General features: G+C 34.7%; 1 protein-coding gene across 2 annotated transcripts in view; it reads right to left on the reverse strand.

Moving 5' to 3' along the window:
- Positions 1-6: 6 nt before the first annotated feature.
- LOC110462328 (ferric-chelate reductase 1-like) overlaps positions 7-18,598 on the reverse strand; it is a 28,901-nt gene continuing 10,309 nt past the window's right edge. For both annotated transcript variants that reach the window (XM_021516256.1, XM_021516257.1), the window contains exons 4-15: positions 18,223-18,371; positions 17,789-17,880; positions 16,333-16,426; positions 15,350-15,553; positions 14,791-14,886; positions 9,297-9,462; positions 8,434-8,550; positions 4,183-4,298; positions 3,009-3,095; positions 2,617-2,773; positions 1,420-1,560; positions 7-1,059 (exon numbers count right to left, since the gene is read on the reverse strand). In XM_021516256.1, coding sequence (XP_021371931.1) covers positions 938-1,059; positions 1,420-1,560; positions 2,617-2,773; positions 3,009-3,095; positions 4,183-4,298; positions 8,434-8,550; positions 9,297-9,462; positions 14,791-14,886; positions 15,350-15,553; positions 16,333-16,426; positions 17,789-17,880; positions 18,223-18,371 — 1,541 coding nt within the window. In that variant the 3' untranslated portion in view covers positions 7-937. The remainder of the gene's footprint in view (positions 1,060-1,419; positions 1,561-2,616; positions 2,774-3,008; positions 3,096-4,182; positions 4,299-8,433; positions 8,551-9,296; positions 9,463-14,790; positions 14,887-15,349; positions 15,554-16,332; positions 16,427-17,788; positions 17,881-18,222; positions 18,372-18,598) is intronic.

Consider the following 18,598-nt stretch of genomic DNA (forward strand, 5'->3'; position numbering starts at 1 on the left):
TTCTTTGATATTGTTGTCTTATACAGATATATTTTACCATATTATAGCATTGATCATATCATGAAATAATGAACACATTATCTAATGATCTTTTGCGGAAGGAGAGAAAGTGGGGTTTTGTTTTTGTGAGGAAATTATTCGGTCCAAAAAACGTAGTAATCTGAGATTGTTATAGTTCATGATGCTCACTGAAAAAAACTCGCCTTTTCGTAAAATTTTAACATTTTTTCTTTGATTTATTGACCGTTTTCAAATGTATTTCATCATTTTATAGCATTAGTCATACCATGAATTAATCAACACAGCATTTAAAGATCTTCCGCGGAAGAAGAAAGTCTGTTGTTTGGTTTTGATTTGCCCAGGCTTGGCGAGAACCGCAATGAATGCTGTACACAGCACCATAAAGACAAACACACACAAAGTCAGTCACGTCATAATTGCATTAACACAAACATCTTAATAAAATGAAAGTCAAGTTTACATCTTAAATTATTATACTGTTTCTGCTTACGTAAGGGTAGGAAACAGATTCGCGTCCTTATTCTACACAAGGCAAACTATCATGTATGATATCGCTTTAATTAATATACATCCTCCCAAATATATATTTTTCTTAAGATGCACGTTTGCTTTCTTAAGTTGTAAGTTACCAAATACAATACATGGCATTCATTAACTACTAAAACAACATATCTGATAAATACTGTACACTGACACATAACGTATCTCTCTTTAAAAAAAAACCATCTTAAAAAATGAAAATATTACATATTTTCACATTGCAATTTTTTGTAATGATGTTAATATAATTTGGTCATTTGCGAGAAGAATTTGAAATACTCATTCAACATGTTACTGCTGATAAATCAATACCATGATTGTAATCTAATCAGCATATTTCCGTTGAAAAGTGTAATGGGAATGAACAATTCAAAATCTAAAAAAAGAAAATTGCCAAGGAAGCGAGAGTGACCAATGCCAATAGAGTTATGACGTATAAAACCAATAAGAAGTTTGATGTTGGTGATGTTGTAGACTCGTCCATTTTGTTGTTCTGTCCTGCAAGTAAAAACAGCAAAGGTGTTATGTTGAATACATTTCTGGGCATCTATTTTTGGTTAGTAAATAAAATTTTCACCTGAAGTCTACAGCTAAAATGTGAACAAATATTAAATACAACTATGGATTACCACGTACTTACCATATAGTTTTGAGAATAAAAAACATCGGGAAGTTTGAAAAAGCTTACTATTTATCTTAACAAGTGGAAGAAAAGCAAGATTGCTGTTGAGGCACTTTCTTGTTATATAAATTAAAACGAAATTGTGTAAGTCTAAAGTAGAATAAATCATTTAATTTTAACTACTTAGCTGTATATTTATATCGATTTATTATTGTTTATATAACTTAGTTACGTACCGAGTCTTCTACGTTTGCAAACTTCAAAAACCAGCTCCCAGACGACTTGAAGACCAATCCATACGGCCGTCATAATGGTACCAAACTTCTCCTGGACATGGGGCAGGAATCCGGTATCAAACACAACAAAACACGATGCGACTAAAACATAATAGGAAATACATTTGATTAATCACTACGTAAACTGAGATCAAATCATCCCTGATGTAATTGACTTTTTCATTGAAGTTTATATATGTTAAATACTTTTATAAGTTATTTGTTCTTTTTTTTCTCTCTCTTTTCTTATATTATTTTTGTCTACAGTAACATCATTATTATTGTCAACCATTTCAATCAAGCAAAATATCAATAAATTGATCACGAGCTTTTCCACCATAAAAGCAGTGATGCACACATACAGCTGAAACACCTCACGAAAATATACCAGAGACTCTGGATGATATTTCTTCTGTTTTATAGATGATTGTCGAACCGAGTGAAGAGTCTTTTTTTATCTTAACTAGGATCAATGATGTACCGAGCAGCATTATAAGCTCGCGAGGAAATGGGAATGGATATGAAATTTAAGATGATGTATTATCACATTTCCAAACCATTATGCACTACTTACAAACATTACATTTTCTTAGGCATTCACTGTCGACATCTTGACATCGTGTCTTCTGTATTCAATGCAACTCAATCAATGTTATGTACCAAGACGTTCATCGCCTCCATTCTCTAACACACAATTGTATTACTAGATATACACAAAAATTGATGTATTCAATGCATGCGCGTAGAAGGATATTCATGCGATAAATAAAATTATTATTTTTTCGAACTATTCCCAACAATTGATTGGCCAGGAGTGCATCACGTGTCCACCGATAAAAACCGATATTGACGTTGAGCGCGTGATTTTTGTCAAAGGACTGGATGTTTCTAAAAATAGAATTATGACGTGTCTCCAAACAATGCACCGTCCCACTTCCGAAGATTGTTTGTTGTGGTTTTTTTTCAGATTTCTTACAAAACTGTTTTGTAAAATAATAAAACAGTTGTAGCCTTCAACTTCGGTCAATATCTGGATTTATCGACCCGAGGAAAGATATATTAACCTCGTACTGCGTATTCGGTCAATATATCTTTTCTTGGGTCGATAAATCCAGGTATCGACCTCAAACTTAGTCTATAATTGAATATTATTTTTACCTGCAACAAGAAATATAACTTTCCCAAGAAACCAGTGAATCCAATTAAACATGCTTCTGTAAGGACTGTTATTGCTGGGTCTAACCAATCCCCCAAATAGCTGAAGCGTAACTCCTGACATCACAGCTATACCTAGCCATCCGTGAAGTTCAGTGACCTGTGGTGAAAAAAAAAGTAGTACCAACAAAATTGCATTGAATGAAATAAATCGAAATAATTTATTTTTATGTCGTTACACTGGTTGTAACAGTGTTTTGTAAATGTCTCAAAATATCGTCTAAAATTGGCTAGTGAACAAATTGTGATATCTTAAAAATGTTTTCGTTCTTTTAATGCTAAGCTCGAAACATAGGAGTTCCAATGATATGTCGTTATATATGTAGTTGACTTACTTCAGTCAGTCCATCTACTTTGATGAAGATGATGACGAATGCCACGGCTGTAAGCAAGAACGTTGCAATGGCGGCTGATCTGTGTATCTGTTGGGTTTATCAAAAAACTTATTATTTTAACAAGCATATATTAGTTCGCGTAATTATATACATATAACTACTACACATTAGTACCCCTTAAAATGATTCCTTGCTTTCAAACTAGGAAGCGGAAATCTCAACCATTTCAAATGGTCCCGCCCCTCGCCCAATCCCTCCTTTTTATTTCAATTATCATTATTATTAAATACTTGCCACCTGCGAATGCTTCAAATCGAAAAATATGGATGATACCCATCACAAATTTGTATAAGGGAATCGCTTCATGGAATATGGCTGAAGTACTCCTTTTGTCTCGCCATTCAGCATGTTTCGAGTTAAGTCCCCTCGTCTGTTTATTTTGAATAATTTTCACCTGAGGATGTTTCCATTTAAATATTGCTTTATATCCATCCTAGGTCTCAAAGAAATATGGCTAAACTACCCCTGTTTGACCCCGACCCTCCGGTTCCTATATATATATGTTTTATACACGAAAGGGATTTTCCGCACATCTCCAAAGCCAGGAGAAGATAAACAATACATACTATGAATGATCTAGCTGAAGAGGGATATCACTATTTACATATACAAAAAATGTTATATTAAAAGTTACACTCGAGTGTTTTCCTGGCATTTTCATCGCCCATATTTCTCCCGTGTCTGGGCATATATCATTTGATAACGCCTCTTTAGAATCATATAATTTTTGAATGTACCATCATATCACGTCAATTCATCTTTGATATATTTACAAAATATCATCATACAATAAAACTTAATATCAAATAATGTCAGAATTACATTCTATCTTATAAGTGTTTATCATATAACAGTACATTTTAATATTGTATCATGTTATGGTAATATCGTATTTTAAATTGACGAAAAGTCATCATATAATGATAAAGACCTATCATATAATCATGAAAGCATGTCATATCAAAATGAAGTTAGATCATATGAAAATTGTTAAAAGACATAGATTTTTAATTTCCATACAGAATGGTATACGTCATATCTTAATGATAAGTAATGATAAATATAGGGAAAATAAAGAATAATTAAATAATATTGAATTGTATATATCTCCTACCTGAAACCAGACTGATGTGCCAATTAAAGTTTTTCCTGGAAATATTGGTCTGTAATAGCGCGCTATGACGGTGGTTAAACCCCCAAATACGATCCATGCTATCAGCATGAGGATACCTAAAAATAAATGAAAATGTTTATCGATAGTACGAGAAGTATTTGGTTACGGCGGCTTATACGTATTAAAAGGAATTATACCCGTTTTAGCACAACCATATAACCAAAATAGTTTTCCAAATAACATTCATGCTTTGCGAATGTCATTACACATACCAGTATTGCAGCCGGTGCAAGGTTGATAAATGACGCCATTAAAAATTACAAATGTATAAATGCATTCGGTTCACCATTCGGTTCTCCGTGTGGTGGTCAGTTGCCAGCGTTGAGTGATACCCCCTTCAACATTGCCAATTAAAATAAATCCTGTCTGAATGACCATCACTCTAACAACCGTTACCTCGAATGTTCGTACAAAGAGAATGTAAACAAACCGGCAAACGTTTGGATGCGGGGAATGCTAATATAAAATGAATGTCACATAACAACGAAAATTCTGTTGCCTGGTAAACGCTGGAAAATTGCAAAGCAAATGTTGTTATACAGTGACTGTTAGTACACAGCATATGTTAGTCCAAAACAGGTCTTAGTTTGGAGAAAATTATACAATACAGCAAATGACGGAACTCACCGAAAGTAAGCACGAAGCGAATGTAAATATACACAGCAAAACTTTGTATATAATGCACTTAATTACGCAGCAATAATAGTGCACGGGCGAATACTGGTCAAAGATAATGTTAAAGGTAACTTTAGTACATGTTCTGGGCGAATGTTGGTACAACACTAATGTAAGTACATGCACTAGGCGAATGTTGGTACATAGCTAATGTTAGTACATATACTAGACGACTATTGGTACAAAGCTAATATTAGTACATGTTCTAAGCTACTATTGGTACAAAGCTAATGTAAGTACATGTACTAGGCGAATGTTGGTACGACACGAATGTTAGTAAATGTATTAGGCGAATGTTGGTACAAAACTGATGTAAGTACATGTACTAGGTGAGTGTTGGTAAAAATCGAAGTTTAGTACATGTACTAGACGACTATTGGTACAAAGCTAATATTAGTACATGTTCTAAGCGACTATTGGTACAAAACTAATGTAAGTACATGTACTAGGTGAGTGTTGGTACAATACTAATGTAAGTATATGTACTAGGCGACTATTGGTACAAAGCTAATATTAGTACATGTTCTAAGCGACTATTGGTACAAAACTAATGTAAGTACATGTACTAGGCGACAATTGGTACAAAACTAATGTAAGTACATGTACTAGGCGACTATTGGTACAAAGCTAATATTAGTACATGTTCTAAGCGACTATTGGTACAAAACTAATGTAAGTACATGCACTAGGCGACTATTGATACAAATCTAATGTGAGTACATGTACTAGGCGACTATTGGTACAAAACTAATGTTAGTAAATGTACAAGGCGAATGTTGGTACAAATTGAAGTTTAGTACATGTATAAGGCGAATGTTGGTACAAAACTAATGTTAGTACATGTACTAGGCGAACATTGGTACAAATCTAATGAAAGTACATGTACTAGGCGAATATTGGTACAAAGCTTATGTAAGTACATGTACTAGGCGAATATTGGTACAAACTAATGTTAGTACATTCACTAGACGACTATTGGCACAAATCAAATGTCAGTACATGTACTAGGCGAATATTGGTACAAACCTTATGTCAGTCTATGTATTAGGCGAATATTGGTACAACACTAATGTTAGTGCATGCACTAGGCGACTATTGATACAAATCTAATGTGAGTACATGTACTAGGCGACTATTGGTACAAAAGTAATATTAGTACATGTTCTAAACGACTTTTGGTACAAAACTAATGTAAGTACATGTACTAGGCGACTATTGGTACAAAACTAATGTAAGTACATGTACTAGGCGACTATTGGCACAAATCTAATGTCAGTACATGTACTAGGCGAATATTGGTACAAAGCTAATGGTAGTACATGCACTAGACGATTGGTACAAAAGTAATGTCAATACATGTACTAGGTAAGCGACTATTGGTACAAAACTAATGTAAGTACATGTACTAGGCGAATCTTGGTACAAACTAATGTTAGTACATGCACTAGGCGACTATTGATACAAATCTAATGTGAGTACATGTACTAGGCGACTATTGGTACGAAAGTAATATTAGTACATGTTCTAAACGACTTTTGGTACAAAACTAATGTAAGTACATGTACTCGGCGACTATTGGCACAAATCTAATGCCAGTACATGTACTAGGCGAATATTGGTCAAAGCTAATGTTAGTACATGTACTAGGCGACTATTGGTACAAAAGTAATATTAGTGCATGCACTAGGCGACTATTGATACAAATCTAATGTGAGTACATGTACTAGGCGACTATTGGTACGAAAGTAATATTAGTACATGTTCTAAACGACTTTTGGTACAAAACTAATGTAAGTACATGTACTCGGCGACTATTGGCACAAATCTAATGTCAGTACATGTACTAGGCAAATATTGGTACAAAGCTAATGTTAGTACATGTACTAGGCGAATATTGGTCAAAGCTAATGTTAGTACATGTACTAGGCGAACATTGGTACAAATCTAATGAAAGTACATGTACTAGGCGAATATTGGTACAATCCTTATGTCAGTCTATGTTCTAGGCGACTATTGGTACAAAAGTAATATTAGTGCATGCACTAGGCGACTATTGATACAAATCTAATGTGAGTACATGTACTAGGCGACTATTGGCACAAATCTAATGCCAGTACATGTACTAGGCGAATATTGGTCAAAGCTAATGTTAGTACATGTACTAGGCGACTATTGGCACAAATCTAATGTCAGTACATGTACTAGGCGAATATTGGTCAAAGCTAATGTTAGTACATGTACTAGGCGAACATTGGTACAAATCTAATGAAAGTACATGTACTAGGCGAATATTGGTACAATCCTTATGTCAGTCTATGTTCTAGGCGACTATTGGTACAAAAGTAATGTTAGTACATGTACTAGGCGACTATTGGCACAAATCTAATGTCAGTACATGTACTAGGCGAATATTGGTACAAAGCTAATGTTAGTACATGCACTAAACGATTGGTACAAAAGTAATGTCAATACATGTACTAGGCGAATGATGGTACAAAGCTAGTGTCAATACATGTACTAGGCGAATGATGGTACAAAGCTTATGTCAGTACATGTACTAGGCAAATGTTTGTACAAAGCTAATGTTAGTACATGAACTAGGAGACTATTGATACAAATCTAATGTAAGTACATGTACTAGGCGACTATTGGTACAAAAGTAATGTTAGTTCATTTACTAGGTGAATTTTGGTACAAAGCTAATGTTAGTACATATATTAGGCGAATGTTGGTACAAATTGAAGTTTAGTACATGTATTAGGCGAATGTTTGTACAAAACTAATGTGACGACATGTACTAGGTGAGTGTTGATACAAATCGAAGGTTAGTACATGTACTAGGCGAATATTGGTCAAAGCTAATGTTAGTACATGTACTAGGCGAATGTTGGTACAAATTGAAGTTTAGTACATGTATTAGGCGAATGTTGGTACAAAACTAATGTTAGTACATGTACTAGGCGAATGTTGGTACAAATTGAAGTTTAGTACATGTATAAGGCGAATGTTGGTACAAAACTAATGTTAGTACATGTACTAGGCGACTTTTGGTACAAAGCTAAAGTTAGTAATCAGCAAAAGTTGATAGTTAGCGAATGCGAATACACAATATTATACATAGCTAACTGAAGTGCATGGAAAATGTTGGAAAGAGAATGTTTCTAAACACCGAATATTTATCAAACAGCGGATGTCAGTACATGCCTAATACTAGTATCGAAAAATGTTAAAAAATCAGTATACAGCGAATTAGTCTTCAACGAGAGATTTTGCATAGCGAATGATAGCACACAGCAAATGTTATTCTACAGCGAGAGATATCGCATAGCGAATGCTAGCACAAAGCGAATGTAAGTCTACAGCGAAAGATAATGTATAGCGAATACAAATGCACAGATAATGTTGATACACGCCAGGGTTTGTACACTGCGAATGCTAAATCAGGGCCAGGTTAGAAAACAGCGAATTTTAGTACACAGTGAATACAGAACATCAGGTACCTGAGTATATACTCACCATGTATTTGAGTGAGCAAGGGCAAGGCATCTCCGCGGTGAATAATGTACTGGTTGAATTGTACCGGGTTCAGCGATGTCACTGGCAGTTCCTTGTGTTTACTCATTACTGCAGTATCTATTAACGAGTTTTAAATAGATTGGTTTATATGATGATCGAAACAATGAAATGTGTCAAAGGTTGTTGTGTCTAAAATGAATGGTGACAAACAGTAAACTCAATCGATGGCAAAGTCATTTAGCAATATTCATGTCTGCTTAATTATAAATTTCTAATTACTCTACGTCAGTAACTATAATAGTTCTTAATTCCCGGTCGTTTATTGAACTACCTGTCATGGTAGGAGTTTAATTTCCACAATAAATATATATACATTTAATTTTAATATACTAAGAAGAATTTCCGAGATTTCAATACATTACCTGTAAATTGAGTGAAAATGAAGGAATAAGCAAAAAAGTAAAACCACGTTAAACTTCCACCATTTGTCATGAGAAAATACGGCGGTATAAAGGGATTTTGCGATAAATTGAGGAAAACGTATAAAGGAATTCTTAAGAAAACGAAAAAAAACCCACTGAAATATGTTGGCTGTAAGCAAGGTGGCAAATGAAACGAGGAGAATTGTATCGAGGTTTTTCTGTATTCATAACTAAGTAATTGAGTGTTTTAGCTGGAGAACAGAACACCTATTTGAACCAAAATGTTGGCTTTCAATCCTCATAGTTTTAGATTGATAAGTTATCTTTCCACGTGAATGAATTGTCCATTCGGATCGCGAAGATTCGACTCTGTACTAAATTCACAACCATTTAATTCTTGAAATATTTTCAGATAAATGACAAAACATTATCACCACATACCTTCATACACATGACCCCATGCAACCATGACGTAGTAGGGGTTATTTAGGTCATAGGTCGTGACCTCTGAACTGAACTCGGTGACATTCATAGCATGAGGCCTGGTGAATGTACAGTACAGCTTTCCGTCCCTGTACGTGCTAGCCATGCTGCTCAACTGGTCTCTCTGTATAAATACCGAAATAATAAGTAAAAAACAAGATTAAAGATAATAAAGAACTAACTAATAATACACAAGCGGAAAAAAGAAACTGTGCATGCCTAAAATGTGTTATAAAAATAAATGTGTATGACGTAGAACAACAAGGTTTTCAGGGACAATTTATTTGTTATTTATTAACAGTTGCATTCCATTTTCCACAATAAGTTCCGCTCAGGAGTGACGTTAACACAGCAGGGGTCAATACTGAGTTCACAAAGTTAATACCCCGTATGTCCACCGTTGCCTGAATGCAAGCCTGGCAACGTCGACGCATGGAGCCTATCAAGAATGCCTGTGGGATGGCATTCCAGATCTGTACCAACGCTGCAGCCAAATCAGCCATCGTCATCGGTTGATTAGGTAATACCCGTAATCTGCGCTTCATTTCATCCAAGACGTGTTCAATAGGCGACAGATCGGGGGATACAGCAGGCCAGGGCCGGAAAGTCCATAGCGACACGAGCTGTGTATGGCTTGGCGTTGTCCTGCTGTAGCGTAATGTGACGTTGCTGTGCATGCACGAATGGAACGACGTGGGTTCGGAGGATCTCGTTACGGTAACGTAGCGCATTCAAATTCCCGTTAACAACCACCAGAGGCGTTCTCCCGTTGGCTGTGATGCCGCCCCATATCATAACGCTGCCTCCGCCCAAAGAAAGTCGTTGTACCATACACGCGTCACGGAAACGTTCTCTAACGCGACGATACACTCTGGTACGGCCGTCACTACTATCCAGATGGACTCGCGACTCGTCCGTAAACAAAATGCCTGCCCAATCCCGTCGAGTAAATCGCAGATGCCTTCTGCATCAGTCCAGACGTGCTACACGATGACGTGGCAGAAGAACTGGGCGGATTGCAGGACGTCGCAGACGGATAGCTCGTTCACGCAGTCGGTTCCGTACAGTTCTCGGGCTTATTGGTAGCAACCCATTGATTGTCCGTGCAGTCAAACTTGCCGTTTGGAAGCGTTTTCTCAAATGGACAAGCCGAATACGGTTGTCCTGTTGACGTGACATCGCACGAGGTGGCCAAACTGTTGATGTGGTCACCACAAATCCCGGATTGAGTTTCGATGGACATGAAAACGTGTAGAGACAACGGCTTGGCCCATACCAGCTTGAAGCATACCAATAATCCGGAGGCGGTCATTTTCATTGAGCCTCGGCATAGCATTAATCACAAATTAAAACGTTATAATGCTGTTTTTACTGTTCACTGGTCTCAACAGAGTGACCCAACAGTTGAAAAATAAACTTTCATTGTCGAATTGGATGGCTGGATGAGAAAAACGTGCAAACTGGTCAACGCCTATAGAGAGCAAACTGCAAGGGAAAAACTGTCAATGACACACGGATAGTGTGTATGTGTCATACTCGGTCATGTGTGTGAATTTTCATGTATATACAGTTGGTAATACATGTTCTATAACAATTCTACGCATGGACAGTTTCTTTTTTACTCTAGTATACATAAAATTGAATCTCGCTAATTTTCTCTTTAAAGCATTATTATAAATTTTCACTGTATGAAATACTTACGTTCCAATTAGTAATACATTTAAATTTGCGCAGATTGCCATTCTGTTCCGTTTTTAGGTGTACCAGGACAATTTTTATGTGGATATAAGATAAATCTATTCCGAAAATGTGTTTTCATTTGTCACTAATTTTTTTTTACGTTTTACATACAATTGAAACTAATTTTCTGTGTGGATATATTTACATTTGCGCTGCAACCCACTATATGAATTTTTCCAACAGAAATGCATTACATTTGAGTATGAAAGCAAAAGCTCTCGTGACGTAACACGTGGGTTACTTATGACGTCATAGATTAAACTTGTTCAATGATCGTTCTGTCACTTTGCTTCGTATAATATGGAGAATGCCCCTGCGTCAAACGCTCAAATGACTATGGTAAATTATTGGCGCCCATTTTAGTTAAATAGGTCTGTTCCGCCATCGTCGTTTAAAGGACGACGCATATACAAAACGCAGTAAATAAATTAATTAATTAAGAACAAATTAATATAATTAAATAATTCTTCTATAGTAAAAATGTAAATATATTTATTGAACGGCGTTTTTTATATTTTCATGCCGTTATGAACGAAAATCGGTTACATCCATATTAAACGGCTTCATGCAATATGGATGTAACCGATTTGCGTTCATACCGGCATGAAAATTGACAATACGCCGTTCAATCCCTATGTAAGGCAAATCTATTCCGAAAATTTGTTTTTCGTATGTCACTATTTTTTAATTCAATAAAAAAAGGACAGGAACTAAAAGCGTAATAATTAGCGCCATATTATAATGACGTCAAGTTTGAAAACAAGGCTGCGCGCCATTTTGAATGGGATACTCAACGCAATTCCGACGTTTACTGCTTTTTGTCTGGTATGATTGCTTATAAAAATGCCTTTAATTGTATATTTATGTAAATTCTTAAGTGTGTGTACCAAAGATTGACCATTACTATATAGTACATTAATCTTTACCTGTAGAAATATGTTTCAAAATAGTTTGAAAAGAGTAAATCATAGTTAATTTTCTAACAAAATATTTCAGTGATAAAGTTCCATTTATTTTCAATTTCTCCCCTTTCTTAGTACTGTAAGAGTAAAGACCAACAGATAAATATAATTTACCCTTGGAAAAAGACAGAGTAGTTTCCCTTTGCTTACAATTGTAGATGAAAAACTTCAAGAGTAGCAATACATTTTTTGTTTCATAATCAAATCTAGCAATATTGACCCCAAAAAGTATTGATTGAGAATCAAATGGTAGTTCAATGCCATGTTTTATTTGTATAAGATTAAAAAATGAGGACCAAAAGACATTTATATAGCAACAGTCCCAAAATAAATGTATTGTTGTCTCCCTTCCATGTTCACAAAACGTACACCTTTCTGTTCCCATTAGTTTAGCTTGCATTAATTTGACATTAGTATATAGAATATTAATTTTATTTATTTTAAACTGAAAATTCTGAAGTTTGGTGTCACCAGTAAGAGGTCTAGGAGATAAGTAGTAAGTTTGCCATGCTTCATCAGATATATTAACTTGCAAAACCTCATTCCATTTTCCTTGACTCGTTGGTTGTGTTTTATATCTATTAAACAATAATTTGTTGAAGTATTTTGTTACTTTATCATTTTTATTAATATATTCTATCATTTTACAAGTAGTAATCTGTATCGGTACATTGTTTTGCTCTCTCATGATCCGTTTCCAGTCCCTTGGTATGGCATGTATAAGGCCGTAATACTCTACAAAAGTAGTATCAATATCATTTTTTTCTGTGAACATTTAAAAAGACATAAAATGTTATCCCCGCCAAATAATTCTATCAAAAAAAGATTTAACATGAGGAACTCGTAATCCGCCTTCATTGTAACAGCCATACATAACATTTCATTTAATTTTATCAATCTTCCCTTTCCATATAAAATTAAAGATAGTCGGCTGAATATCTCTAAAAATATTTGCAGGTGGATCTGGAAATACAGTTAAAGTTTGTATAAAAATTGGTAACGCTAAAGATTGTATTACTGTAACTCTTCCTATGTATGAAAGATTCCTAAAGGACCAATTACCCAGCAGATTTTTTATTGACTTTAATTTTTCTATGAAATTATACCTTATATATTTTCCTTTTGAAAGTTATATGTGATGCCCAGTAATTTAAACTTCCCCTGATAATTCAAAAGTAGATTTCTATGGGGAAGCATTTCCAACCCACAACCCCGACTGGATCCAATCCATACGGCTTGCGTTTTCTCCATATTTATTTTAAGTCCGGAAACTAATGCAAAATTGTCTAAAGTAACTAGAACTGTTTCCAATACGTTAGGATCATCTGAGAGAGTGAATGATGTATCGTCTGCAAATTGATTTACGAAATACTCAGAATAACTTATATTTATACCAGTTATGTCAGGGTTATATTTAATTGCTGCACTTAGCAATTCAACACATAAAACAAAGATATAAGGACTAATGGAATCTCCTTGTCTGACATATTTCATTTTTTTTTAACAATGTCCAGTATATGCAACGCAACAGGTATTGTTATTATAAAATGTTTCAATCCACTAATTAATTGATCATGATGGACCAAAATTATAGGATCGTAGTGTTTCTAATATGAAATTGTTTCTAAAGAATCAAAAGCTTTCTCAAAATCTATCAGTAGAAGCAAACCCAGAATATGTTCTTTTTCAGTACAATCCAATAAGTCATCTAATAATCTAGTGCATTCCCCTTTGTACCTTCCCTTAATAAACCTTTTTTGTGTTTCGCTAATAAGAATATCTAAAACTTTTTTTTTAATCTACTTGATATTACAGAAGAAGCTATTATGTAGTCTACATTTAATTATGTAATAGGTCTTCAATTTTTTTATATATAATTTAGATTTCCCTTCTTTCGGAATTCAGGTAATCATACCTTGTCGTTGCAAACATGATAATTGTCCTTCGATATCAGATTGATTTATAGAACGTATGAGAAAGGAATACATATCAACCCAGAAAAAATACAAAATTCAACAGTAAATTCGTCTATTCCCGATGACTTACAATTTTTCATATTTTTTAAACAATTAAGACATTCTTGATAGTGTATTTCACCTTCTAAACTATTCCTTTCTTCCATAGAAAGTTTGTTGATAAGGGGATTATTTTCATCAAAAAACTGATGCTGAGTAAATATCATTATTAGATTTTGTATACAATCTTTGGTAAATATTCTTTTGCCTTTTTAATATATGAGCTATATTACTTAGATCATTACCGTTGTCATTTATTATTTGGTTTTTTCTAAATTACAAAAATACTTACTACTTTTTTCACCCTCTATTTTCCACCTGGATTTTGTTCGTAAAATCATACCATTAATTTTTCTATCTCGGATACTTTTTAATTCGTTTTTTAGTACAGTAGCTCTCTCATTTTGCCTATTTTCTGCTTTTTGTAATTCTTCTAATGTCAATATTGCATTATGCATATGACGGGATCAACAGGGTCAGAGAGAAACTCTCATTCACCCACTTGAGGTTAGATTGAGAATCTCAGCCCTCTGGGAAAGATTCTTAATTTGTCAAACAATTTAAGCATCGTCCCCTTGGGTTGCGATTATCCTATCTCAGCCCAAGGGGATGAAAGATTTATATACGCTATAGAGTAAATAATAAACATAATGAGTATAGGCTAAAACGAAGGATTCGACTTTTGATATAGGAAACGCCACATCATCAGATGTGTAAAATTGTATACGAGGTTACCTTATACTGGCGCTGGTTGTAGTATTTAGGGTTGTTACCGTGTTGAAATGTAACAATAGTACCGTCATATGTGCAGGATATTGTCTCATCCGTCCCCTTTAATGTAAAATAGAAATGTGACAATTATTCTTGTGGTGCAACATAGATTCATTTGTTTTTGTATGGCGTAAATGCTTGACTTGTTGGAGAATTTCACGATTGAAATACTAGGAACCTTAAATATATTAACATACATCACATTTATTTGATAATCATTAGACGACCTCACTAGATAATAGTATTATGACCAATCAGAAAAGTATGTAGCATTTACGTCTCTGGACAAGAGTAATGAAAGCATTCGATACAAGTATACAAAGGCTATCTTTTAAAAGATAAAGCGCACTATTGAATATGTTTGTTGCCCACTGCGTTCATGCTACCGTGTATATGCCGTCAAAATGAAGATCAATCCTTATGTTTTTCGTTTTGCAAAACACATTAATACAATTTTTAAACAATCATTGAAAAATGTAAGCATTAATGGAAAAAGGACTTAAATTACATTAGATATATTTACCATAAGTCTGTCGCCAGAGAATCCTAGCGACACGTAACTTTGAATCTCTGTCCGTGCCCAGAAGGTGAATGTGGCATTGCTATTGGTCATTGTGTAGGTCAAGCCGACGTCACAGTCCAGACCACCACAGTACCTCGGGTAAAGCAGGCACCCCATGCTCTTACCACAATCGTCATAATCAACGTTCACCTGTTGGGCTAGAATCTGAAAATGTCTTGTTATTTATTGAGTATTCTGAAATATTTTGAGGTACATGTATATTAGAACCAAGAGGGAATAATAATGTACAATCTTTATGATTCAGTGCAGCGCTTCATGTGATAGAATGAACACTTTTTTTTAGTCTATGCCTTGGTGGACAAAACAAAAATGAAGAATAATCTTTATAATTCAATTTCATACTAAGAAGATATACACTGTAAAAGAATTCCTATGTTCTGATTTGTCTTTCGTTTTAATCAATTCTTATTTTTCAATCAATGAAATCATTTACTATAACTTATCAAACCAATCAGCTAGCTTATTAGAAAGAAGCTAAAACAAGATTATTATAAAGTTTCCGACGTTTCAATTAACCAAATTCAGTCTAATTAGTTTCAAACATCCTTTCTTCTTCCGTTTTTACAAATGGCAATATAATTCTTCATCTGGAGATGTACAACACATTAAAAATTAAAAATACTACTCTATTTAGTCCTTATCTCTCCCCTCCCACCCTCCAAGAAAAAATATCTGTCGGTCGCGTAACGGTAACATTGGCTGGCTTTGAATACGCATGTCGCTTCTCTGTAATCTTCAAACGGCAGGAATCATCCAAGCGATTGGTCAGTTTTTTTAGACCAATCAAATAGCTTACCGCGTGCCTTTAATTTTGCTACGACATATTCCAGGGGTGCGGAGAGCGGCAGTGAGCGTAACCCCATGATTATCGAGAATGACCAGTAGTTAACATTCTACTTTAGATAATGAATAAAATACTTTACCTTATTGACGATAGACTGTTTTATGTTTGTTTGTGAAGGTAGTTGTAAGGTGACATCTGTCCAGAATACATGATAAGACTTCACAAAGGCCGCTCTAAAATGATACAGAAACATTTTTTTTTTCAATATGACATGATTCATGAATACTGTACATTAATTAATTGCATCTGATTCTATGACTCTAAGGGTCCCCGGACCATTGCCAAAACTGTAATGATGCATTGGATTTTATTTTTCTGGAATTAACATAGTTTGGTATGTAATTTCTAAAAGGAACGCCATATCTTGTTAAACTATTACTGGACATAAATAGTGTCCAGAAGACTGTAAAAATGCAATGTGCTTAAAGCCGAATTGTACTTATGTAAGAACAAGTAAAACCCATTAACAACCAAAACCCTCCACCATTAATTATCTCCTTTTCTTTCTCCTTGTTTAAATTATTGTCACTGTTTGTATTATTGTATGTATTTTTCATGGGAGACAATATGCTGTCCATCCTGAATATATTTTGCAGATTATGATAAGGTGATAGATTTACATAAGTGTCTAAGACACTTGTTTCTATTTCCTATTTTGAGTTTTGTTACAAAATGCTATATATATATATATATTGCATATATATGTATATAATTGAAATACTTGAATAAAAGACTATTTAAACTAAAAATGCAATGTGTACGACCAGGTTTAACCCCATTTGGAACACCTCGCTCCGATTACAGTTCCTTTCAATATGACCGAATCGGCCGAGGCGTTCCGAATGGGTTTAACCCCCGGACCTCAGATCATTATATGTACAAGAGATCCCAGAGGGATCTTGGCACCCACCATAGTACATGTACCCTCTTCATTAGTTATATGTCGGTTTGATATTTTCTCTTCATTTTTCTTATCTGTTCGATCAGTTTACCTATTTGCCATCTTAATTAATCTTTTAATCAAACTCAAAAGGTAACATGCACAACTCAGGACCACTTAGTGACGGGGAACCTACATATCAAATTTGAGGAAAATTCCTCCAGTTAATGCTGAGAATTAATGATAACAAATTTAAACTGTAAAAAGATGGCCGGTCGATATGATTTGATATGCATAACAAAGAACAAGAGAACCCTTATGTGAAATTAAGAGTAGTAAAAAGAGGCATACTCGAAAATCACAGAGTGATCACTATAACATATGTTAAACGAGACGGATAAAATAATAAGTTGGTCATGCATGTATAACAAAAACATCAAAGATAAATGTACAATTAAAATTAAACAAATACCATAATGTCAACACACAGAGACGAAATAAGGATTTAGAGTATATATGAAAGATAATTAAAACAACTGAAGAGACACCTAAATCGAATTGAAAGACATTACTGAACCCAACAAATAAACGAAGGTAAAATCCAGATACTTTTTATGGAGACGGGGTTCATGCACAACATCACCCTTTACCATACCTGAATGTGACGTTGCCTACTTCGTATGCGGGGGATTTCCATGTGACAGTTACTTGTTTTCTAGCGCTGTTGTCCTTGTGAGTAACCATGTTCTGAGGCAAAAATGAAACGTTTTAAGTAAATCGTTTTGGTCGTTTAACATGGGGACATGATTTAAAAAAGTCAACTCCTGACCAGTTGCTCTGGTTTGAAATACATGTGTTACATTGTTTTGAAAAGCGAAAGTATTTATAACATAACATGTGGCGACACAAACGTCTTTATAGTTCAATACCATTGGACGTAATATGTTGCGATACTGAATGGTTACACATGTACAGTTAAACAGTAGGAGTTACGTATTTAGCGACACATGCTTTTGTTTACAGTTAAACAATATGATATACATTGTATTTTGCAACACTTCGGATTTTTAGTTTATAAACATGACGTACATCTTTCCCTCCAATGCAGCTCCTTGCCTTCGTGCTGTCCTCAAATATGTTAATGAAACTGCCAAGTCGTTCCTCCGTGTCACCAGCTTGCCGATGTACGTTCAGCATAAATCCGATAAACGTTTGACCATGCGGCGCCATCAGAGTAACTTACAAGAGCATAAAACATTACCGTTAATAATATTCGCAAGTAATATTTGATAGTTATAAAGATATTATCTCATGAAAGTTTATGCTTACCAAATTTCTGTTGAAGATCACTATCGACTTACCTCAGACTCCGGAGAATTCGCTGTAACATTTCGATCTTGGCTAACATTTGGTTTTGATTTTGTTACACATGTACCATACGACTGCGATATCGATACTAGTAATC

Source organism: Mizuhopecten yessoensis, unplaced genomic scaffold, assembly GCF_002113885.1.
Source record: "Mizuhopecten yessoensis strain PY_sf001 unplaced genomic scaffold, ASM211388v2 scaffold10771, whole genome shotgun sequence".
Taxonomy (NCBI): domain Eukaryota; kingdom Metazoa; phylum Mollusca; class Bivalvia; order Pectinida; family Pectinidae; genus Mizuhopecten; species Mizuhopecten yessoensis.